The following is a 25,897-nucleotide window of genomic DNA, read 5'->3' as shown; positions in this document are numbered from 1 at the left end:
TTTGACTGGGTGTATTTTATCGTTAGAGTAGTTCCCTACGGGATCTGATATGTATTCGGTTAGTCTATTCGGGTGAACACTCAGTTTCTACTGCTATATGTGCTATATGAGAATGCGGTTGCGTCCAGTAATGTGCATGATGTGCTTGTGCACAGTAGTAATACAATTGTAAATCGGGGGCGGCGAAGCCTCCCTGGTGGTATGGTTTTGTGAGTACCTTCCAACTCACCCTGGGCTGTTTCCCGGCCCATGTGAGACATTGTAGCGCTGTGCGCAACCTGGCAAAAAAAGTGTGTGTAAGCCATATAGGGATATTCCAAAACAAGTATAGGAATCGAGGTAAGACCACCATCTTCTGGAGAGCTATTAGATAGTGGCAATTTAATCCATTTTTCAATTTGTTCATTGCCACTCCATAATTTGCCCTGATCACCGTCTCTGGGTCTCGGTGTACCCATATTCCCAGATACTTCACCGCATCCGTAACCAATTTCAATGGGTAGTCTAAATTTGGTTCCGGGGTCTCCACTGTTAAGGGGATCACTACTGAGATGTTCCAATTTATACTTAGGCCTGAGAATTGTTCAAATTTAATATATTCTCTGATCAACGGATTCAAATTAGTGTCTGGTATCTAATATACAGGACCATGTCGTCTGCATAGAGAGAGATGCCTACAGGTCAGAGGCTAAACTGGAGCGCCGTTTCTGGATGATTTTGTCTGATTTTGCAGGCTAGAGGCTCTAGCGTGAGCGCAAACAAAATAGGGGACAGCGGGCATCCCTGCCTTGTTCCACGGCTGAATTCAAATTGCTTTGAGGTGTGCCCGTTGATGCGTACTCTAGCTCTAGCTTCGTTATATAGTAGGGCGATCCATTTAAAAAAGGCAGGCGGGAATCCCATCCTGGAGAGGACGGTGATCATGAAATCCCACTCCACCAAGTCAAAGGCTTTCCCCGTATCGAGGAGCGCAGCTGCCGCTGGCAGCTCGGGGTTCAGGCTGGTACATCGCGAAGATAGTGCGTATGTTTTGGGTTGTGGACCTTGTGGGTATGAAACCTGCCTGGTCTGGGAGCAATGGTTGTATTGGATTTGCTAGTATCTTGGCGAGTATTTTTACATCTATATTTATGAGGGAGAGGGGGCGATATGATTCACAATATTTGGGGTCTTTGCCAGGTTTTGGAAGAGCTATCAATAGTGCCTCCCGCAATGTTAGTGGGAGGCCACCTTTTTCATACGCTTCCCCAAACATCTGGGCCAGCTGTGGTTTCAGCAAGTCCTTGAATTCTTTATAGAATTCCCCCGGTAGGCCGTCGAGTCCTGGGGTTTTATTGTTAGGCAGTGAGCTAATCGCTTCTTTAAATTCGTCTTCAGTGATATGATGTCCCAAATACTCCCTGTGAGTATCGGAGAGCCAAGCAAGGCCTATGTCATCCAGGTATTGGTGGATGTCTGGTTGTGTATGCGATGTCTACGCAGTATACAATGTAGCATAGTATGTTCGGAAGCTATCCAGTATGGAAGGGGTATCATACACCCGTTCGTCCCGGTCGTTTGTAATGTGTTATAAGTGGGGTGCCTTGCATTGGTTTGATTTTTTGCGACCGTGCCCTGCCCGGTCTTCCTCCCTCTCCATATGCTCTAGCCCACAGGTCTTTAAACTGTGGGGCACCCCGCATCCCTCCAGGGGGCGCGCACTTCAGCTTCTATTGTTCCTTTCAGGCGCCAGGCCAGTCGTGCATCTCAGCCCGGGCTGCTGCAGCTCCAGCTGCTGGGGGGCTCGGCTGAGTGTCCGGAGTCACAGGTCTTTAAAGGCCAGAGGCGGAAAGATTTCAGAGGGGTTGGTGAGTGGGAGTGGGGCTAATTCTTCCAGTGATAGGAAAAGTGGTGCTTCGGGGGCTCTTAAGAAGGGATGAAAAACAACAAAGCCTCATTAAACGTAAATGGTCTTTTAAACACCTGCGAAGTACTCGGTGCGGCTGGCAGCTCCAAAACGGTCTGTCACTTAATTACCCTTTATTTCTGCGTTGGAATGTTTGGAATTTCTGGGAAGCATCAAAAGTTTCACCACCCAGTGTCAAACAGTTCTACTCCTAAAAACAGTACCTCGCATGTGTGGGGAATGTACCATAATGGGCAATAACAGGTCAAAAGTGGGACTGTGTGGAGTTACTATGCAATCTAGATGGGAGTCACATGCCTACGTTTTGCAATATCCCGGTTCTGTGCTATAGGCCCATCCACACACACTGAGTACTCTTTTTATCAGGAGAAGTATGAGATCATTGGATGGTGCTACTTTTGCCTTTTACTGAACGTGTGGGTGTATTCTGTCACAGGAAATGTAAGGAATTAAGATTTTTCGTTTATATTTTGACATTTGGAAGACATTTTGGGATGTATACAAGTCATATCGCCCTGGATTCCTGTGTCTCTACTTTTTAGCAATGTCTGGCGTTGGTAAGTTTCACTGGATGCAGGTCGACCCTGAACATAAATACTGCAGAACTGGTAACTCCCCATTAAAAACATTGCCTTGTTTCTAATGTGTGGGTCCATACACAAGCCCAAATAATATCCATGCATGCCTGGTACCCCACACTCGGAAAACAAATTTCAAATCGGCTGTGGTTCAAGACTTGGCAGGGATATCTTCCTGGAGGAGAAAATCTACAGGGATTTACCATGTTTTGGGAGAAAAATTCCTGAAATCTGACAAAATGTCATTTTCGAGAAGTTGTCCTGGCCACCCAATCAGGGGAAAGGGAGGTCTGGCAACAAGCAACAACATTTGTAGATGTAGAAAATATATGGTTGTTGTATGTGTCCATATAGTCATTGAGCAGGAAGTTCATGCTCACTGGGCTGGTGTGGGCTAAATGCCGAAAAACAATCAGGTGGTTGGCAGCTAGGCCCCCAGGATATAGGGACTGTCTCCGAGATATCTCAGAATGGGTGGTGGCTGAGGAGCTACAAAAGAAACAAACCAGGTGACAAGATAAGGTAGAAGGCTATTTGAGAGCATGGGCAGCTATGTTGACAGCATTAAGAGACCCCCACACCCCAACACCCTACCGCCCTAGGCATGTGGGGAGTGAGGGTCTAGCTGGAGACGTGTGGAGGTGAATAGTATGCACTACTTTTTAAATTTATTTTGTATTTATTTTATGCGTTTTTATATAGCGTGGACTTTACCCGAAGGTGTCAGAGCGCTTCACAATAGGAACAGCAATGATACATGAGGAGAAAATTACAAGTGAACAAATTACAAAAGCAAAGTTAAGTTACATGAGGCAAAAGTGACAAATGTGAGCAAACAAAATAAAAGAAAAAGTGACGTGTGCAGGTTACAAACCGTGGGGCGCAGCATCCCTCCAGGGGGGGTCGCGCATTTCACCTTCTATTGTTGCTTTCAGGTGCCAGTCGTGCATCTTAGCCCGGGCTGCTGCAGCTCCAGCTGCTGGGGGCTCGTCTGAGAGTGTCTGGAGTCACAGGTCTTTAAAGGCCAGAGGCGCAACAATTTTGGAGGGAGTGGGAGGGGGCTAATTCATCCAGTTATAGGAAGAGTGGAGATTCAGGGGCTCTAAGAAGGGGTGGAAAACAGCAAAGCCACATAATCATGCATTTTTAATTGTGTCAGAAAGCATGTTTTGTGGAACTTCTTTTTCTGATATCTTGTTTAGGGGCAAGGATGTGGCACAACAGCCAGCGCTGATGACTGTAGAGCTGGGAAACCAGGCTCAATTCTTGATGTCTGCTCAACATCCTGTGATTCTGGGCAAATCACTAAATCTCTGTGTGCTTACAAAAAAAGGAATGTGTGCTTGTGTAATGTAAAAGATTCTCCTGTAAAGTGCTCCAATACTTTTGGGTAATGTTCGCATTGCATAAAACTGAAAAAAATATATTACATTTTGTGAGCACTCTCGTTTCCAGGCATTGCTCAAGACTGGAAGTGGAGCACAACCTAAGGATGGCAGAGGCAAGAATCCACCCACACATAGTCTCTGTTGAGAAAAACATGCACTCCCACACCTGTGTTTTTGGAGTGTTTTTGCTAATCTATCCTACATTTTGTGTTTTATGCGAAAAATAAACACCAATAAAATGTCTTGTGCTAATTGTTTTCTTTTCATTTGAAGTTTAGAATAAGCACACGCACTACAAAAACTTCAGTGTACTAAACACTCTTACTTTATTTAATATTATTTGCCTTTTAAAACCTGGGCTGTGCAGGAGGGAATGGCCATCAATGATGCAGAGTACCAGCTTCCATAACTTTTTTATCAGGCGGTGGGGGGGCTCGACGTGTAAAAAGGTTTAGATGGGGGGGCTCGGCCGACAAAAGTTTGAAGACCTCTGCTCTAGCCTTATACTGTCTGGATAGGTACTTTATTTCAGTGTCAGCATATTTATGATATGTGTTCACTTTACTTCGTATGTCTGCTAGGAGGGATTCCTGTGGCGTGTCAGCATAGTCGGCCTCTAATTTCTGGATGTCCTGTTCTACCTTAGCCAGTTGTTGCCTAATGTCTCTAAGGATGCCAGCATGTTTGCTAATGCAGTGGCCCCTTATGGTTACTTAAAGGCCTCCCATAATGTCCTATAGCTCTCTACTTTCCCAGTGTTAATCTGAAAGAAGTCCTCAATATCCTGTCGTAATTCCCCACGGAATGCTCGATCTTTCAGCGCTGCTGGTCTAAGGCGTCAAGTGAACTGTCTCGAGGTATGTCGCGTACCAGTCGCATGGGGGAGTGGTCTGACAGGGTCTTAGGCAGGTGTTCTATTTCCTTTGTCCACGTGCTTACTTCCTGTGTGGTCAACCAGTAGTCCAATCTCGACCAGGTTTTGTGAGTCAGTGAGGTACATGTACCTGGGTGTCTTAGCCTCCATACATCCACCATTGACCACTCGTCCATCCCCTCTAGTACTGAACGGGCCGCGCGTCTCCCATGTCTCTCAGTACCAGAGGCCCTATCCAACAGCGGGTGTTCTCCCCACACTATTGCCTTCGGTTGCACCTCTGAGTTTGGACCGGAGGTTATCATAGGACTGTGGGTCATCCACGTTAGGGCCATAAGCTATGACAAGTGTAAGGTCTGTGCCTCCAAAATTTCCCCTGAGTATGACATATCTCCCCTGGTCGTCTGTGGTCGCGTTAATAAGTGTAAATGGAGTGCTGCGTTGAACCAATATTAGTACCCCTCTAGCATAGTTTGAGTAAGGGGATGCCACTCGAAATTGTGCCCATCTATACCCTATTCTGCACTCTCGCTGGGGCGCGATGTGTGTCTCGTGGATGCAGGCGACATCTACTTTGTGCCTATCTAAATATGTGAAGACTTTTCTGATTTTTCGCGGGTCCTGTAGGCCCCTCACGTTCCAGGTCATAAGGGTCAATGTCCTTATTTGTTTTTGCGCAGCAGCCATGCTCTACACAGAGGTTGTGAACAGTCCCTTTTCGAGTCCCTGATCTCAGTTGTGTATAGTCCTGTAAGTGGAATGTGGTGTCATCTAATGCTGCCTGGCGATTTTAGAAAATATCCGTCCCGTCCCATCCCCACACACTTCGTCTAAAACCCCTCGACGAAGACATCTCCCGCAACGTTACCATGCCTATCTCTCCACTTCTTGCATGCATACCGTTATATATATCCCCAAATTAAATAACAGGTGTGATGTACACAATTGGGCAGAAGTAGCCAGGAGCTTACCCCCTCTACCTAGGGGGCCTCTTCATCAACATAATAGTGCACTATTTCTGTGAACACCCCAACTTCCTTTGAACTCAATTTAACATGTTAACTCCTAACAGTGGGAATACTGACGTTACAATGCATATGCATTCCGTCATTTCACATTAATACATAGTTTCATACGTTTCTCATTTGACTTATCTTAGCCGCTGGTCTTCTACTTTGTCCTCCTGGGGGAAGGTGAGGAGGGGTGGGGGGGGGGTGGTGGTGTATCTCAGTGTACCATAGTTCATAACTAATTGTCCCCTGCACCAGATCTCCCCGTATCAGTTTGTCGGTGGTTCTAGCGGGATCAAGTTTCATAGTTTAGAGTCCTCCCAGGGCAGTAGCTTTATTCATATGTGTCATACATATCTTGGCTTTAGAATACTGCATCAGTCCACATCCGACATGGGCCCTTGATCTTGCTGTCTTTCCCTCGGCGAGCGTCTGCGTTCACCCTTCGGTTTCCTCAGCTGCAAGTATTTCAGGAGTTCTTTAGGTTCATTGAAGATCTTTACAGAGCCTTAATCCGTTAACTGGATAGAGCATGGCGTACGGGATCTGTAGGTCTCGGAGTTTTTGCTTTGCTTGCGTATACTTCTTCCTTGCCTCCTGGACGGATTGCGTGAAATCTGGGTACAGGGCTATATCCATTCCCTCGTGTCGCAAGGTGCCCAATTCACGGGCCTTCCTCAATGCTGCGTCACGGTCGCGGTAGTTTAGTAACTTGGCTATGATGGGTCGTGGTCTGGTGCCCACTGGTGGCTGCGGGGCTAAGGACCTATGCACTCTTTCGATCAGGAAGGCGTCCGAAAAAGTCTCTCTGCCCAGTAGTGTTATCAAGAGTTGCTCCACGTATTTCTCAATCGGGCCTGTGTTTGTTGTTTCGTAATTCCCATAATCCTTATGTTACTGCGTCGAGCGGGCCTCTAAATCCTCAGCTTTAGCGGTCAGCGCAGCCAGTTGTTTATCTACTCCGGATTGTTTTGTTGTTATTTGGTTGTTTGCATCCTCCAGATCCGATATCCGACGTTCGGCCTTGTCTATCAGTTCGGTGTGCCTGTCTAAGCGTTCGGACATGCGGTCGACTCTGTGTGTAAGATTGTCAATTTTGCCGTCTTATGTTCGTCAGCGCAGTTTGAATCATGAGGAACATTGATTGCACACTGTCCGCTGTGAGTCCTCCCGTACCCTGCGCAGGCGGTGGATTTGCCTGCTGTTCTTCTCCTGCTTGATCCTGTTTTTTTTTTTTTTTTTTTTGATTGATCAAAATTCAATTTTGGCTGGTTTTTATCCGGTTTGCCCATTGTAACTCAAAGGGCGGTCTGCTTCTTTGCGCAGTTGCCGGTGCCAGACTCTCTACTGTGTGCAGTTAGCTGCTTGTGTGCCAGGCCGGTATTTGTGGCAGCTGCGGGCCCAGCCGTGTCCAATAGGTCCACCTGTTGCAATCGCCCGTGAGCCATCGGGCACACGTGGGGGGTGCCTCCTACTTCTGGTCAAGTCCTTTTAGTTAGTTAGCTTATAGGCTCCTCGCTAGTCTCCAGGGCTCAAGTGTGTCATGTGCCCTCTTGTTGACCTTATTATCAGTGCTGCGCTTTGTCCAGCCAAGCAGTGGTGTTCCTCTTCTACAGCTAATGCCTGTTCCAGGGCCTGGTAGTATGCACCCCCGGGTCCCTCTATGCACTGTGCTCTCGTGCCTACATCTGTGCGCTGCGCCTAGGCCCGTCTTCTATGACCTCTCCACTCTCTCGGGCTACTGGTGTGCACTTTCTGCGGCCTTGGGGGTCCTGCGTCCTATCGTTGAAGGCTTTTGCTCGGGGGGTGGGGCCCTAAATTAAACCTTGTATTTGCCTCGGCGCAGCTCCGCTGTCTCTCTCTACTTCACGTTGGCTACACGCGCCTCAGGCCTTCCCCGCCGCCGCGGTCTATTGTGGGTTCTCTGTTTGCTGCTCTGCAGTTTTTTCGTGTGGGGTCCCCAGCGTAGGACCCAACGTACCTTATGTGTGCTGGTATGACCTTTTGGCCCCACAACCGGAGCTCGGCACCTCCGCGGGTCTCCGATATCGTGTCTCCGCGTCTCGGTGGTGGGCGGGGCTACCGCAGTCCGGGCTACGTGCCCTGCGTCGCGGCTCGGCCTCTCACTCCAGCCCGGTGCTTCTCTTATGCTGCCGTAATGCAGGCCGCGGCTGTACACAGGCACCAATTTTGGTGTTTCGGGAGTCGGGACGCTACTGAGTCTTCATCGATTGCGGGCCACACGTTAGGCTGCCAATTCTCGTAGTTGCTGGCGTAGTATCCACTGTTTTTAGTGCAGGATGAGGATGATCTTTGCGGGCGCCCGGAGGAGCTCGCTCAAAGTGCGGCCATAACGCTCCTCGGCTAGCTCCGTCCCGCTGTCGCAAAGGTTATGGTTCTTGTGCATAGGTCTGCGAACCAGGCGTTGCGTCCGCATGACGATTCAACCCTTAAAGGACCATGTTGTGTGGTTTGGTTGAAAGCCATTCTCGGCTCCGAGTGGCCGAGAGTCCCTCTTAATACTGAGGTGGACGGTCTTGAGCGTTCTTTGGTGCCTGACCTTGCACTCTGATTTAGTAGAGGTGCTGGATAAGCTGGAGGTTGGTAGGGGCTAATTTGGATGCCCCAGTCTTTAAAAGTGAGATGATGCTTTAAAACTCTTTGCTCTGTTGCATCTGATTTCCAAAGTGCCCTTGTTATCTCTGGCTTCGCTTGGTTATCTGACGTGAGAAACTCAATTGCTAGTAAATCTGTAGTGTTCAAGTCTGCTAGGGTGGGTATGGCCGAAGTAATTTTAAAACATTGCCTCGATTCAGCACATCCTGGCGTCCTTTTGTGATATACTCTGGTTTGAGCAGAGTGTATCTCTGGCTCCGTATTGGGTAGTTTGGGGGGTAGGCCATGCTTTTGAGTGGCCCAGTCCATTTAGCAGTGGAATTTTGTTGGATTAACCGCTGAGGCACATTCTGGTCTTGTTGCACAAATGCACGAAAGGTATTGGAATCATTTTCCATATTTATTGTTAAAGTTGAGGTTCCTGATCGGTTCTGTTCTTGCCAAGGAAGAAAAGCCCGAGATGGTTGGTCCAGGGCTAACCCTGCTTGGTTCCCCTCTGTAGGAGATACCACTGTCTGAGTTGTGCAGGTCATTCTCTTTGCCGATTTGGCGTTTCCAGCTTGGGAGCCGATATGAGTTTGCCCGGTTTCATGACGGGTGTGCTCCTGGTTGGTATCATTTATTAGGGCCGTGATTTTGTGCTGGTTGACTAGCCCAACACGGCTGTTTAAGTTAGAGTTGGTGGTTTGTAGAAGGGGATGCGGGCCAGTGCTGTCGATGGCTGTCTCTTTCCAACCCTATAGCTATCTCAACTTGCTGCTGTGTCGTGGTGGTTAGTTGTGTGAGCCGCTTTTTCTTGCGTATCGCCCTCTTTTAAAGCTATAAATGAGTTCGAGCTCTGTTTACTGAAAATTCAATACGTTGCTGGTTGTTTGAGAGGGAGTGATTTCTGATTACGACGTTTTCTTTTCAGCTGGCGGCGTTATGCATTCGTTTTTAACACTGCTGGAGTGTTCGATGGTATCCTTGGAAGAGCCCCGATATTGCCCATATTGCCCGGTGGCAAAACCTTCAGGGACCTGAAGAAAGTGCTGTTCAGACAGCTTGTTTTCTGGGCTGAGTGTAACTGAACCGGACTGCTCTCTCCAGCAGGGCTGTTGTTCTGTTTCCTTTACCGATGATTGGCCTCCTCCTTTTGGGGACTTTAGTACCTGCGCATTCAAAAGGGTTCCTGTTGTTATGATTGGAGCTATTGTCCTTATTGAGCTACTTGCTGTTATTCATTTCTTTGCTTCTGCTTGTGGAGATTTCTGAGGTCCTGATGACCCTGTTGGTGCAGCAGTGTGAAATTGAGCTAGTCCAGAGGATATCCGATCTCCTGTGAGCTACGTGGTCTGTGCCTTATGCTGCACCATAGGGCTGGCTAAAGACTGATTGTAGGGGATTCCACTGTTCTATTGTTCTGGGTGTTTCTTTGTATTGTTTTGTTTTGTAGACTTTCAATTGTGCATTCCATTTTTATTGGTGTGATTAAGCCTGTGGTTGTGGTTGAAGATGTTGAGGAAATTGTGGGGATCTCCGCGTTTATCGTAGCTTTATTATGAACTTGTGCTGTGATTTGCTGTTTCCGCTGGGTTTGAAAAGTTGACTGGATTGTCTGCCCTAGAGATGGTGCCAATACTGGTGCTTGGTCTGGTAGCAGGGGGGACTGAAGACCTTTCACAGTGGCGTTGCTAGAGTACAAGGCGGCCCCAATGTCTTTTATAAAATTGAATTTTGTGAAGATTTTTGGTTGAACTAAAAGTGCTTTAACGTTCTCTCTCGGTGACCCCCATGCAATTGGGTCGCCGTCTGTCGGAATTAAAGCCAAATCCTCGCTGTTCTGGAGATTGGAGGGGCATGCCTTGCCCTTTCTTCTCCGCCCTGTGGACTTAGGGCGGCCGGTTTCCCATACTCGGCCTGACTTCATTTCATTCAACGGTGGGTAGGGCGGGGAGAGCAGTGGTTGCAGACCGTAGCGCTGAACTGGTGGGGTTGGTAAACGCTGAGCCCAGCTCCTGGCGCTGTTACGCTGATGTGCTACCCCCTCTGCTATAACTACTGTTTGCTCGGACGATTTTAGCCCCAATGTTTACTCCTTGTGTCCACTGCACAGAGGCCTTCCCAGCCAAATCAACCAGAGCAGCCTGGGCTTTGCTGTCACGGCCCTCACGCAGGCAAGTTGCCAATACAACTCTGTACCCCCCAGGGACTTCCCCGGGACTCGAGACAGTGCTGGTACCAGGCGGAAAGGACAGTTCCTGCTGCCGTTAGCTTTAACTAGGCTTTATCTAGGCTTTGCACTTCTGCTTTTTGCGCTACTTCCCCCCGCTGGGGGGGGGGGAGGGGGGGGCTGCTGGGAGTTAAGTCTAGCCCAGTGCCGTTGCTGCGGTACCTGGAGAATGCTGAATGCTGGGCTCCTCTTAATCCACTTGCAGCGTCTCCTTCGTTTCACTGCTTCCAATCGTGCCTCCCACTGCAGCACCTCCTTGTCGCGGCGCTGAAGCTCTGCCCGATACCGCCGGTCTCCTCCCCCGCTCTCTCGCACTCCGCCGTCCACCGTGGGTGCAAAGCAGTCCGATGCGGGGGTGTCACGCTGCCTGCTGGTGCCTTTGCCGTTGCCTGTACCGGTGTGCCGTGGAGTGAGGCTCGCCGCTCTGCGTTGAAGTGCCCCTTACAGCTTGGGGGCACAACTCGCGGCTATTGGGGAACCAGCAGTGTAGGAATCCGCGTGTAAGCAGCTGGGGCTGGGGCGGTTCGGGCTCTCCGAGCGTTTTCGGAGCGGAGCAGAGCGACTTCTTCAGCGTCCCCCACTCCCTCTCCTGCTCTGCTTCTGCTGCTGCTGCGGTTCGTCCGAAAAGCAGGACTGGAACCTCTTAGGACAACAGAAGTTTCACCATTGACAGATTTACATAAAAATTAAATTTCCCATTGCCCCCTCACTCCCTCTCTCCATCTAGACCTTAAAGCTGCACACCCAATTAATCCAAAGTGAGGCAACTGACCACATACACCCCTCAACCTCTTCCTTCTTTCATTTCCAGTTTCACAAACTCCGCCTTTGCTTATCTCGCTGCACAAGATCATTTTGTTTTGCTTTCACATCCAGCAATCTCCTTAGTATCTTCTATCTCATATTACCTTGTATAATATATTGTTCTTGATAGAAAGTTTCTAAGTACTTTCACAATTGCCGGGTGTTAAGACATAACCATTTCGAGCCACTGTACCTAACCTTTCCCTCTTGCATGCCCTACTTTCTTTGATTACTTAAAAACATTGTTTTCTCAATAAATATTCTAGAAGTAAAATTAAAACATTTTTTTATATCTAATGCATTTTTGGTACCTGCTTATCAGTTCAAGGTGCATCTTAATATGACGTCCAAAAATGTCTGGTAGTTCCCCGCAACAACTTACTTTAAGATTGTTTCGATGATAAGGCTCTTTTAATAAACTACCAGATTTTAAAAGTTGTAGCTTCTTAGTTTTTTTCAGAGTCTGGTGTTCAACTGTTTCAATTGTTGAAAAAAATGAGATTTTATATTGGCAAAATAATCTGCATGTACAGCTGAGCGAAAAAAGGGGCACCGGTTTTTCCATGCAGAATTAAACAATGGATGTGTTAGATTGTTTTGCAAGTGTTTTTTATCAATACATGAATTGTTTGCTGTGCCACTGTATCCTTGTTTGTTACTAATGTTTTATTTGTTTCTTTTTAAGACCAGCAAGAATCAAATAAAAGTAGACCTTGTAGATGAAAATTTTACAGAGTTAAGAGGCGAAATAGCAGGACCTCCGGATACGCCATATGAAGGCATGTATAGCTTTTGTATTTTAAGTTTATCAAGTCCTCATCCTTCAAAATATATCTATTTTTTTTATGGTCTGCACAGCCCAAATGTTTGAAGTTGTCAGGCAAGTAATGCAAATATAGAAATGATGTTTGAAAATCAATATTCTTCTATCAAACATGCAAAGTGGTAAGATTCCCTCAAGTGTTCCCAGCATTCAAAGTCATACAATGTTATAGAGTCCAAACAAACTTTTGAAATCATTCTCCTGTGGTTGAAAATACTGTAATCACTTATAAAACTATGGTTAAGTGACATTGCCTCCTTCAGCGTATGGCATGATTTTCTTCTCAAGCCTGAAAATTCAAGTTAATGTTTTTTTTTAATGCTCAAAAGCACTTTTATTTGAAATATTACGTAATCAATATGACTAAGTTATACAGCTGGGATGCACAAACTATTAGAAATATTGTGTGCAGCCCGTCAGTACTAGTAATGATTGACTGTAAATATAACCTATAATTAAAAACCTTTAGGGAAATATTTGTGTAAATCTTTGCGTCCAGGTCTTCATTTTAAAAGTTTTCTGGATTTTGATGCATGTACAATTTTACATAGTGTTTTTGGGACCTAATATATTGTGGTTAGATGTTTATGGTTGACTGAATGAGTACTGTTTGAGGTCTCATCCTGAAAGGCTGGTGCCTGCGAGTATTCTGTGTGTGGGATTGTATTTTGGCTGTGAATGCATTGAAGTTTCATTCTGGCAACCTGATGCCGTGGGATTATATTTTGGTATTTGGTGAATGACTGAAGTAGCAAGTCTGAAAAATTTCCTAGCTATCGTAAAGGAAAGTTTAAATTCTATTAAGGACACGGAGGCAAGGACTAGGCTGTTCTCGCTCCACTTTTTCTCCAGCAGCCTTTTCAAGAAACCAATTTCAGCAACTACATTACCACATAGCCCTTCTATCTCCCTCTTTCTACCTGCGTACACTGCTTCGATCCGCTTGCTCTACTCTTGTTTATTTGACTCCGTTCTTGGTAATAAGAAAAAAACAAGTTGTCTATCGACTCATAATAAGCTGGTCAATTATCAATCAACAATGTATAGTAGGAAACCTAGCTCCTCATGTTACACCCTAGGCCAAAACATATGTGACAAGTCACTGACGTAATTATGAGCACTGGCATTCAATTGCAGCTGATGTAAGTTTTACACAATCCTCAAGACCCAGCAGTTCATTGTGTCTCCTCCCGGGAGGAGCTTTGAGATAAGAAGCAGAGGGTGGGCTAATCCTCTCCTCCGTGTCCTTAAAATAATTGAAACTTTTCTTTACGATAGCTAGGAAATTTTTCATTCCATGACAGGACCCGGAGACGAGGATTAGGCTGGTTTAAAGCTGATGAACTACTATGTTTGCCAGAGAGGACACTAGTTTAAAATAAAACTGTTAAAAAGTGGAATCAGATGATCAATCAGCTGCGCTGAGTGTCTTCCAGTCTAGCTCCTAAGGAGAAAGCCTTAGATGCCATAACAGCTCTCACGAGTGGGCCCCAAAGAGGGAAGTATCAATACCCGCCTCTTGCATAATCCATCTGGCAATCGTAGGGGAAGAAACTGCTTTATGAGGTTTAGTAAGGGCAATCAATAATTGACGCTCACCATGAGGACGCAGCTCCTCCGTAACCATCTCATACCTCTTCAATGCATTAACCATACACAATTTATGAACTTGTTCAAATGCTGGATATGTCACCCACTTAGTTACTTTGTTCGGCGAGAAATCTGAAAGGTCACCACTTCCCGGGTAAAAACTACCTGTAATGTCCAGGACTCGAACATCCGAAACTTGACTGTATGAAATTAAGCATATCCGCATAGCCAGTTTCGCTGATAGTGTCTTCCTAGACGAGTATTTATTAGAAGGCCAGGATTGATTCCAAGAAAGCACCTAATTCACGTCCCATAGGACTGAGTACCTAGGTTTAGAGGGTATTGACAACCAAATGCCCCTCAACAATTTGCACACTGAGGAGGAGTGCCCTCACTGGATGGCCGTTCACTGGCAAGTGGCCTGCAGAGATTGCCTACCTAAAGGTATTGATAGACCTGTTGGCCAACCCTTGCGAAGCCAAGCTTGCCAGAAAATTCGAAATCTGGACAACATCCTCCCCCACTGGATCCACTTGGTGTTGGAGACCCCAACCCAACCATCTAGACGAGGCAGAATTGGTACAGTTTGTCTGTACTATCCGCCCATGCCTTGGCAAGCAGGGCTGCAGTGTCTCGTGAAATCCCCAGTACTTTCCAAAGGTCCCGGTAACCTGCCATGAGACGAAGAGAACCCGTCTGCACTAGAGGGTGAGGGTTGTCCTAGGGATCCTGAAAAATTCAAAGAAAGTTCCATCATCACTAGAAACCATACTTGCGATCTCCAGATTGGGGTAGTCCCTTCCAGGTCTGCCTGTTTGCGCACCTGAGCCACCAGTATCATTATCATAGCAAAGGGCGTGAAGGCATTTGCGGACGCCTAGCTCCAGTCCTTAAGGGCATCCATGACCATCGAATGTGGGTCCGGTCTCCAACTGCAGTATCGATCGAGTTGGAAGGCCAGACGTGACGCGAAGATGTCCATCGAAAAAGGACCTCACTGTTCCTGCAGTTGCCGAAATATATGAGGGTGCAATTGCCAGAGACTGACATCCCTCCAATCCCAAGAGTGCCAGTCGGCCACTTGATTGGAACTGCCCTGAAAATGTTCTGCTGACCGGGAAATCTGGTTGGCCAGGCAATACTCCCATAGTGTGCGCGCTAGGTCCAAAAGGGTGGACTGTCCCCCACCACCCCAGATTGACATTGGACCGCCACCATGTTGTCCATCTTCAAGAGAACCAAACACTGAACTTTCTCCTTTGTCCAACATCTGAAGGCGAAGAAACCGGTCATCAGTTCGAGACAATTGATGTGTAGAGAACGTTCTGCAGAAGACCATTTTCCTCTGGTGGAGAAATGCCTACAACGTGCTCCCCTCCCGGAGCCCCTGGTGTCAGACTAGATCACGAGGTCTGGTTGAAAGACTAATATCGCTCGGCTGTTCCACGCCTGCATATGGACAATCCACCAGTGCATCTCCTCCTTTGCTTCTGCTGAGAGTCGAATCTACTGTGCGTTCGCAAGGCCCGTCTGCAAATGAGAAATTTTCAGGCATTGCAGTGTGCGGTAGTGTAGGGGTGCCGTAAAGATCACTTGTATGGAGTTTTGGAGATGGTACTACTGAGCTTGTGCCTGTTCTTGGTCGGCTTTCGATCCGTGAGGCAGTGGGTCGCTTTGACAGTCTATCAGGAATTCCAGATATTGCAAGGGCCGGGCCAAGAGCGGATTTTTCCTTGTTGATCACAAAACCTAAGGATTCCAGAAGATCAAGGCCTCTTCTGCAAGTGTAAGGATAGGCGCTGTGGGCATTTATTCATGTTCAGAATGTTGTCGAGATAGACTATCAGATGGATCCCTCACACCCACAAACGTTTGACCACCTGCCTCATCAACTTGGTGAAGTGCCAAGGGTCCGATGAGAGACCGAAAGGTAGGGAAGCAAATTCAAAAACCTGAACACCAATGGAATTGCAGGTAGCGCCTGTGAGGCGGAAAGATGGGGACCGTCTGGTACGCGTCTTCCAGATGTACCATCCAATCTAAGGCCTTTAGAAGATCTGTCAAAAGATGCATCACTTCATCTTAAAGTGGCGGTATAGGAGCCGTCCGTTGAACTCCTTCACGTTGATAACAGAGCGTGGACCGCCATCCCATTTTCCCATCAGGAAGAGGTTACTGAGGAACCCTTCCGGATGGGCCGTTGTGTGGAACAATACACACCTTCTCTAAGAAACTGGTGACTTCTTGGTCCAGCAGGGCTCTTTGCTCCTTTAAGAAGATCAAAGGTCTGGGACAATGGGCTTGTCAAAGAAGCGTAAAACTCTATCCGTAAGCCTCTATCCATAAGCCTCTCATTATATGAAGAACTCACACATCGGAGTAGAGATTTTGCCAGTTCGGTGTGAAAGAGTCCAGACGACCACCAACTCGGAGCCCCACCGAGGTCTGTACTCTCACCTTGTGTATTGCTGAAGCTGCTGTTGAAGCCTCCTCTGCCACCCCGATGCCGGGGGTAGTGTTTGGTGGGATAAAAGTTTCCAAACTTGCTGGAGTCCTGCCATTGGCTTCAACTGGAGTCACCACCTCTGGAGGCTTGATGGAAGGAATGGCCGGTCGAGCGCACCCTACCTCGACCGGCTGTGGCCAAAAACAGTGGGGGGGTAAAAAAAATCCTAATAGAGGTAGGGGCTTTATCTAGGTAATTAAAAGTGTTGACAAATGTGCCCAACTCCAGAATGAAGGGATCCCCAAAGAGATTGCCCTGGCCACCATACCTGCCTCTGAGGTGGGGAGTTCCCCCAATTTTGGGTCGATCCTGGTCAGCAGCATTCTATGCCGTTTGGTGGGGATTGTGCGGTTTATGTTCCCAAGAAGAATAATTGGTCACTGAACCCTACCGGACAAAGTGTCTGGGGAAATTAGTGACCCGGAGGCCTTCGCATCCATGATCTTTGCGAGGGGCCCTGCTAGATCCAGAAGTTTGTCTTGGCATGAGCGCCACGATCTAGCAATGCCCTTTTTGTGGTCACAGACAAATTTAGCCAGGAAAGTCACCATCTCAGCGTCAATCTCTGGTGTGAGGGCCACTTTCCCCTCTAAAGATGGCCTAGGGCACTCGGCCTTAAGGCAGCCCCTCATCTCCTCATCAAGGGGTCTACGCAATCTACTTGCCATGTGGGCAGCCACCTTGAGAGCCGGGAACCACTCTGCTGAACGTCTGTGGGGAAGGTCCTCAGGATCCAGCGAGTCTGTCTCCAGGGGCCGTGATACCTGTGCACATATCAAAATAAGTGTGCATGCCCCCTGGCGATCGGAAGACCACACCACACCGCATGCTAGCCGGCAGTCGAGTCGCGACAGCGGAGGAAGGAGAACGTTATTGAGGGAAAAAAACAATGACACTTCTACGATCCGTAACGCTGTCGGAGAAATAATACCGCTAGCACAGCGATACAGTGTTGCGAGGAATAAAGAACACCAGGGAGACGGAAAACACTTATCTGAATACTGTTGGAGCAGCGAAGAAAGAGGGAGATAAGAGAGCTGCAGGGACCGTTCTATAGAAGGGAGCACTGTGAATAGATGTACTATTTCTGATTTTATTTCCCAATGGCTCATGGGAAATATAGTTGTTGAAAATGGTACCTTAAAAAGGCTGCTGGAGAAAATAGTGATGAGTTACAGGATCCTTATATGGCAGAACCCGAAGGCGAGGATTAGGCTGTTCTCTCAAGAATCCTATGACGATCCGAGACTGATAAAATCTTTTATAATTCATGCTTAAAACCCTAGACTGCGTTCTCATCATTTGACTATTTGGCTCCTGTTTTCGTTGCTCAAAATGGAAGAACCTTCCCAACAACAGAATTAATAGGTGAAAGGTTTGACTCTGTGGTTAGGGTGCCACGGATGATCTGCCAAGTTTTGTTATGGTTCTGTTGAAAGAATGTTTCATTTACCGTACACTGTTCAACAGGTAGGACTGTTAAAATGTGCAATGTGTATAAGGGGCATAGAAGGGCCTACTACTGTCTTAGTGAATTTGTCTCTGGTTACAGTAGTTGGTATCTAGGGTGCTTCAATCCCTAATTAGAAAGAGGGCTCTGATGTATTTGTGCTGCCTTTAACTCCCCTTACTGTCAGTATTCCTTTGAGTAGGACATAATCATTTTGGGAAAATTCAGTTCAGCCACCCTTGATGACAGGACTGTGTTTTTTTTGTTTGTTTTGTTTTGCAAATAGCTGGCTTCTTTCATTAGTGAATTTCTTTTGACCACAAGTCAACCCGGTTTAACTTTTGTTCTGTAACAAAAGAACCCATCTTTCCAAATATATTTTCAAAGAATGTGAATTTCTTTTGTGAGCCTTAGACATTTTGGCAATTATTTTTTTATATTTGGCAGGTATATGAATACCAAATCACCATAAATACAGAAATATCAGTTTTAGCCAAAAATGAAATAATTGAAAAGTTAAAAGGGAGGGGGGGGGGCTGTAGTACAGTATATGTATCACTTTTTTGTTCATAGGAAAGGTAACCTAATTCAATTTGAATCTGAAATAATGAGCTGTATATCTAAAGAACAAGTTACTTACCTTTGGTAACAATGTATCTGTAACAGACATAGGTTAGTTGTAGATTCCTTACCTTAGAATTACACCCAGATGTCAGGCTGGATCAGGAGAATTTTTTCTTATCAGTACCCCTGCACGTCGGTAGGTGACGTTGGTTGATTCCGCATTTGTCGTTGGCATTGTGGTCGCTGGGATGACTTCACAGTGCCTTCTTAGACGCACCCCTGCGTGCTAACGTCCGATCCGACACGACTTTCCATGCCAGAACCGCATAGCAATGAAAGACACTGACCATTGGTGCGTCACAACTAGGGCCCTGTAAGGTAGTCCCTATCCCTAGAAGTCAGTTCGCAGAGTGGGAGGATGGAATGGGCAGTAAGGAATCTACAACTAACCTATGTCTCTTACAGATACACTGTTAAGGTAAGTAACTGAAAGGTAAGTATCTGAAAGTTAGTTGTCGATTCCTTACCTAAGAATAGATACCCCAGCAATACCATCCCCGGTGGAGGGTCTGCGAACTAAGTTCACACCAGAAAGTCCTGGTGGACCGAATGCGCAAAATAGCCGTCCAGGCAGTAATGTCTGGTGAACGTGTGCAAGGATGCCCACGAGGCTGCCTGGCAGTGGTCAAGAAGTGGGCCCCACGTGCCAATGCAGTGGTTGATGCCATAGCCCAAGTGGAATTGGCACGCAGCCCCACTGGAGGTACCTTATTCGCTAAAGCGTAACAGACTTTTATACATAGGACAACCCATCGAAAGATGGTACGCTTTTGAACATCCTGACCTTTCTTGGTACCTACATAGCCAACGAAGAGTTGATCATCCACCCAGAAATCTTTTGTGCGGTCAAAGTAGGACAGTGCGCATTTGTGGTCTAGACGGTGGAGTCTCTCCTCCTCCTTGGAAGGGTGCAGAGGTGGGATAAAAGTGGGCAAAGTGATAGTTTGTCCTATGTGAAATGGTGTAACCACTTTATGAAGGAACAAGGGCCTCAATCTAAGCACCACTTTGTCTGGATGCACAGATAAGAAAGGGGGCTTGGAAGATAGAGCCTGAAGCTCACTCATCCTGCGAGCAGAAGTGATGACAACAAGGATGGCAGTTTTCAGAGTGAGGACCCTGAGAGGACAGTTGTGAAGAGGCTCGATGGGACCATACATAAGACAGGTTAAAACACGGTTCAAGTCCCATTGGGGCATTATGAAAGGAGATGGAGGAAAGCGATGAGTAAGGCCCTTAAATATTCTATTTACAATTGGGGGCTTGAATTAAGAGTGTTGATCTGGCAGCCAAATGAAACCAGATAGCTGCAAGATAACCTTTGAGTGCCCAGAGCAGGGCCCTGCTGGTCCAAAGGAAGAATATACAAGAGAACCTCTGAAAGAGGGGCAGAAAGGGAATCTATGCCACTGATCTCTGCATCTCCCAAATGGCTGCCACATAAGTAGAAAAAACAGCAATGGACCGCACACCGCTAGCCCCTCCTCCAGATCGCTCCTAAGCACTCTGGTATGTGTAGTGCCTGAAGTTCGAAGAATTACTGAAAGTTCGTAAGTGGTTCACCTATGTAAGTGCAAGTAGATACTTGTTGTTCCCCCGATCTCTAGACCCGGGACATGGCTTGGGTTTCGGGATATCTTCCCTCATCAGTAGAGAAAGTCAATAGGGGTGGAAGAGAAGGCCACCTCGTAACCGTCACGGGCCTCGTTGCCCAGCACGCAGGTGCGTCGTCCAGAAGCTCGTCAGCTTGGGGGGCTCAAGGGAGCCCTTATGTAGAAAAAACAGCAATGGACCGCACACCGCTAGCCCCTCCTCCGGATCGCCCCTAAGCACTCTGGTGTGTGTAGTGCCTGAAATTCGAAGAATTACTGAAAGTTCGTAAGTGGTTCACCTATGTAGGTGCAAGTAGATACTTGTTGTTCCCCCGATCTCTAGACCCGGGACATGGCCTGGGTTTCGGGATATCTTCCCTCATCAGTAGAGAAAGTCAATAGGGGTGGAAGAGAAGGCCGCCTCGTAACCGTCACGGGCCTCGTTGCCCAGCACGCAGGTGCGTCGTCCAGAAGCTCGTCAGCTTGGGGGGCTCAAGGGAGCCCTTATGTAGAAAAAACAGCAACGGACCGCACACCGCTAGCCCCTCCTCCGGATCGCCCCTAAGCACTCTAGTATGTGTAGTGCCTAAGTTCGAAGAATTACTGAAAGTTTGTAAGTGGTTCACCTATGTAGGTGCAAGTAGATACTTGTTGTTCCCCCGATCTCTAGACCCGGGACATGGCCTGGATTTCGGGATATCTTCCCTCATCAGTAGAGAAAGTCAATAGGGGTGGAAGAGAAGGCCGCCTCGTAACCGTCACGGGCCTCGTTGCCCAGCACGCAGATGCGTCATCCAGAAGCTCGTCAGCTTGGGGGGCTCAAGGGAGCCCTTATGTAGAAAAAACAGCAATGGACCGCACACTGCTAGCCCCTCCTCCGGATCGCCCCTAAGCACTCTGGTATGTGTAGTGCCTGAAGTTCGAAGAATTACTGAAAGTTCGTAAGTGGTTCACCTATGTAGGCGCAAGTAGATACTTGTTGTTCCCCCGATCTCTAGACCCGGGACATGGCCTGGGTTTCGGGATATCTTCCCTCATCAGTAGAGAAAGTCAATAGGGGTGGAAGAGAAGGCCGCCTCGTAACCGTCACGGGTCTCGTTGCCCAGCACGCAGGTGCGTCGTCCAGAAGCTCGTCAGCTTGGGGGGCTCAAGGGAGCCCTTATGTAGAAAAAACAGCAACGGACCGCACACCGCTAGCCCCTCCTCCGGTTCGCCCCTAAGCACTCTAGTATGTGTAGTGCCTAAGTTCGAAGAATTACTGAAAGTTTGTAAGTGGTTCACCTATGTAGGTGCAAGTAGATACTTGTTGTTCCCCCGATCTCTAGACCCGGGACATGGCCTGGGTTTCGGGATATCTTCCCTCATCAGTAGAGAAAGTCAATAGGGGTGGAAGAGAAGGCCGCCTCGTAACCGTCACGGGCCTCGTTGCCCAGCACGCAGATGCGTCATCCAGAAGCTCGTCAGCTTGGGGGGCTCAAGGGAGCCCTTATGTAGAAAAAACAGCAATGGACCGCACACCGCTAGCCCCTCCTCCGGATCGCCCCTAAGCACTCTGGTATGTGTAGTGCCTGAATTTCGAAGAATTACTGAAAGTTCGTAAGTGGTTCACCTATGTAAGTGCAAGTAGATACTTGTTGTTCCCCCGATCTCTAGACCCGGGACATGGCCTGGGTTTCGGGATATCTTCCCTTATCAGTAGAGAAAGTCAATAGGGGTGGAAGAGAAGGCCGCCTCGTAACAGTCACGGGCCTCGTTGCCCAGCACGCAGATGCGTCATCCAGAAGCTCGTCAGCCTGGGGGGCTCAAGGGAGCCCTTATGTAGAAAAAACAGCAATGGACCGCACACTGCTAGCCCCTCCTCCGGATCGCCCCTAAGCACTCTGGTATGTGTAGTGCCTGAAGTTCGAAGAATTACTGAAAGTTCGTAAGTGGTTCACCTATGTAGGCGCAAGTAGATACTTGTTGTTCCCCCGATCTCTAGACCCGGGACATGGCCTGGGTTTCGGGATATCTTCCCTCATCAGTAGAGAAAGTCAATAGGGGTGGAAGAGAAGGCCGCCTCGTAACCGTCACGGGTCTCGTTGCCCAGCACGCAGGTGCGTCGTCCAGAAGCTCGTCAGCTTGGGGGGCTCAAGGGAGCCCTTATGTAGAAAAAACAGCAACGGACCGCACACCGCTAGCCCCTCCTCCGGTTCGCCCCTAAGCACTCTAGTATGTGTAGTGCCTAAGTTCGAAGAATTACTGAAAGTTTGTAAGTGGTTCACCTATGTAGGTGCAAGTAGATACTTGTTGTTCCCCCGATCTCTAGACCCGGGACATGGCCTGGGTTTCGGGATATCTTCCCTCATCAGTAGAGAAAGTCAATAGGGGTGGAAGAGAAGGCCGCCTCGTAACCGTCACGGGCCTCGTTGCCCAGCACGTAGATGCGTCATCCAGAAGCTCGTCAGCTTGGGGGGCTCAAGGGAGCCCTTATGTAGAAAAAACAGCAATGGACCGCACACCGCTAGCCCCTCCTCCGGATCGCCCCTAAGCACTCTGGTATGTGTAGTGCCTGAATTTCGAAGAATTACTGAAAGTTCGTAAGTGGTTCACCTATGTAAGTGCAAGTAGATACTTGTTGTTCCCCCGATCTCTAGACCCGGGACATGGCCTGGGTTTCGGGATATCTTCCCTTATCAGTAGAGAAAGTCAATAGGGGTGGAAGAGAAGGCCGCCTCGTAACAGTCACGGGCCTCGTTGCCCAGCACGCAGGTGCGTCGTCCAGAAGCTCGTCAGCTTGGGGGGCTCAAGGGAGCCCTTATGTAGAAAAAACAGCAATGGACCGCACACCGCTAGCCCCTCCGGATCGCCCCTAAGCACTCTGGTATGTGTAGTGCCTGAAGTTCGAAGAATTACTGAAAGTTCGTAAGTGGTTCACCTATGTAGGTGCAAGTAGATTTGTTGTTCCCCCGATCTCTAGACCCGGGACATGGCCTGGGTTTCGGGATATCTTCCCTCCTCAGTAGAGAAAGTCAATAGGGGTGGAAGAGAAGGCCTCAATCTAAGCACCACTTTGTCTGGATGCACAGATAAGAAAGGGGGCTTGGAAGATAGAGCCTGAAGCTCACTCATCCTGCGAGCAGAAGTGATGACAACAAGGATGGCAGTTTTCAGAGTGAGGACCCTGAGAGGACAGTTGTGAAGAGGCTCGATGGGACCATACATAAGACAGGTTAAAACACGGTTCAAGTCCCATTGGGGCATTATGAAAGGAGATGGAGGAAAGCGATGAGTAAAGCCCTTAAAGATTCTATTCACAATTGGGGGCTTGAATTAAGAGTGTTGATCTGGCAGCCAAATGAAACCAGATAGCTGCAAGATAACCTTTGAGTGCCCAGAGCAGGGCCCTGCTGGGCCAAAGGAAGAATATACAAGAGAACCTCTGAAAGAGGGGCAGAAAGGGCATCTACGCCACTGATCTCTGCATCTCCCAAATGGCTGCCACATAAGTGACTCATTTGTCACCACTGTTGGAACTGGTTGGGGAATGGAGAGGGATCTTCCTCTGACTCAAGCTTGGTTTGTTACCTACCACTGTAAATGTTGTGCAGTTCCCTCTGAGATCTAGACTTAGTCGGAAAGTTTCCCCTGATTCTGCACCCACTGGAACTTAAGGTACCACTGCAGATCCTGCATATGCAGGAGACCCAACGCCCTTAGTATTATTCTCACCATAATACGCGATAGAGGCTGAAACATCTGTATCATAGCCCGAATATCCCAGACTCTCTGCTCCAGGGGATAGGCCCGAAACTACACTTTCCAGAACAGCTCTGATGAAAGGGAGTATCTGAGAGAAAGTCAGGTGACTTTGGCACGTTGGTGGTGAACCCCAGCAAGTACAGTAGGTCCGCCATAGATCAAACTCTCTCTTGAACAGAAAGCTCAAACTCTCTCTTGAACAGAAAGATCACACTCACACTCACTCACTCGCACTCACTCACTCTCTCGCACTCTCTCGCACACACACTCTCACAGAAAGATCAAACACTCTCTATCTGTAACTAAAAGATCAAACTCTTTCTCTCGAACAGAGATATCAAACTCTCTCGAACAGTAAACACTCGCTCCCTCTTTCTCTCGAACAGAAAAATCAAACTGTCTCTTGAACAGAAAGATCAAACTCTCACTCTCGAACATAGATCGCACTCTCTCACTCACTCTTGCACTCTCTCACACTCAAACAGAAAAATCAAACTCTCTTTCAAACAGAAAGATCAAACTCTCTCTTTCAAACAAAGATCAAACTCTCTCTTTCAAACAAAGATCAAACTCTCTCTTTCAAACAAAGATCAAACTCTCTCTCTTTCAAAGATCAAACTCTCTCTCTTTCAAACAAAGTTCACACACTCTCTTTCGAACGGAAAGATCACACTCTCGAACAGCAAGATCAAACTCTCTCTCGAACAGAAAGATCGAACCCTCTAACAGAAAGATCGAACCCTCTAACAGAAAGATCGAACCCTCTAACAGAAAGATCGAACCCTCTAACAGAAAGATCGAACCCTCTAACAGAAAGATCGAACCCTCTAACAGAAAGATCTAACAGAAAAATCAAACGCTCTAACAGAAAGATCAAACGCTCTAACAGAAAGATCAATCGCTCTGAGGGGCGGCTAGAGGAGGATTGGAAAGGGTCTATTGGCCCTCTGGCAGACCAGCTTGAAGAGCTGGACTGAACAGAGGATGGAGCTTCCTACGCTGTGGTGTTGCGTAGAGCGGCTGAGGCTATGGGCCTTGAGCTTCCTATGGTGCTGGAGAGGACTAACCTCCTAACTGAGGTGCTTCAGACAGCAGCTGCCTCTTCGGAGCCCTTGCTGCCTTTCAATGAGGCCTTCACTGACATCCACCTGGGCTCCTGGTCACAGCCCAGCACATGGGCTCCTGTGGATAGGATGATCGCCTGACTCCACCGGGCGACCCATTTTTCCTTTCCCAACAACCTACCCCCGAGAGCTTGGTGGTCCAAGCCTCCTCTTCGAAAGGAAGCGCTTTCCCTACAGCTCCTCAAGATAGGGAATCCAAGAAGCTGGACCATCTTGGGAAGAAGATGTTTTCTTCTGCCAGTTTAGGACTGCGGCCGGTGAACACTGCATGTCTCTTGAGACGTTACACACATTCATTGTGGGACATGGTTGCGCAGGGGCTGCCACAGTGCCCGAAGGAGGCCAGGACTGTGCTCACCCGGCGTGTTGCTGAGTTTTGAGATGCCACAAAGTTCACCATCCGGTGTGGACTTGATCCTGCTGATTCGCTGGGTAGGACGATTTCCACGTCCGTAGCACTAAGACGCTACGCCTGGCTGAGTGCCTCTGGCTTCTCTGGAGATGTCCAGTCTACCCTTTTGGACATGCTCTTTGATGCCAGTCGCCTGTTTAGCGACAAGACAGACAACTCGCTCAACCGCTTCAAGGTTTCTAGAGCTACGGCCAGGTTCTTCGGCTTTGCAGTGACTTCTCGCCCCATGCAGTCTGCCTTTCGAGGCCACGGAACGGATGCCCCACCACGTTTCACACAGGGCCACACAAACCACCCAGCCTCTGCGCGGCCAGGGACGGGGACCCAGCTTTGTGGGTCCGGGGGGAGGCAGATGGTGGGCCAATCCACCAATATCCCCCCTTGCAGCTGCCTCCAAACCTACCTAGTCCGACCATTTAGGGCTGTCAGTTGCCAGTGGGTGGCAGGATTCACCATCACCTTCCACACTGGCACAGCATCACATCGGACAGGTGGGTTTTGCGGATAGTCCGAAGGGGCTTCCCCTTCGAGACTATCCCTCCTTCCATGCCACCAACAATCTATTGCATGTCGGAGGATCACTTTGCCCTTCTCCATCCAGAAGTTATAGCTATCGAGCGAGTCCCTGTGCCAGAAGTAGGTTGTGG

The 25,897-nt window shown here is 48.1% G+C and overlaps 1 protein-coding gene across 1 annotated transcript in view; it reads left to right on the top strand.

Annotated features, from left to right (window-relative positions):
* UBE2K (ubiquitin conjugating enzyme E2 K) overlaps positions 1-25,897 on the top strand; it is a 261,905-nt gene that overhangs the window by 84,353 nt on the left and 151,655 nt on the right. The window contains exon 2 of the mRNA XM_078678315.1: positions 12,074-12,167. Coding sequence (XP_078534441.1) covers positions 12,074-12,167 — 94 coding nt within the window. The remainder of the gene's footprint in view (positions 1-12,073; positions 12,168-25,897) is intronic.

This window comes from Lissotriton helveticus, chromosome 2_2 (assembly GCF_964261635.1).
Source record: "Lissotriton helveticus chromosome 2_2, aLisHel1.1, whole genome shotgun sequence".
Classification (NCBI taxonomy): domain Eukaryota; kingdom Metazoa; phylum Chordata; class Amphibia; order Caudata; family Salamandridae; genus Lissotriton; species Lissotriton helveticus.
The sequence above is the reverse complement of the archived record's forward strand: the minus strand, read 5'-3'. Positions and strand labels throughout refer to the sequence as shown.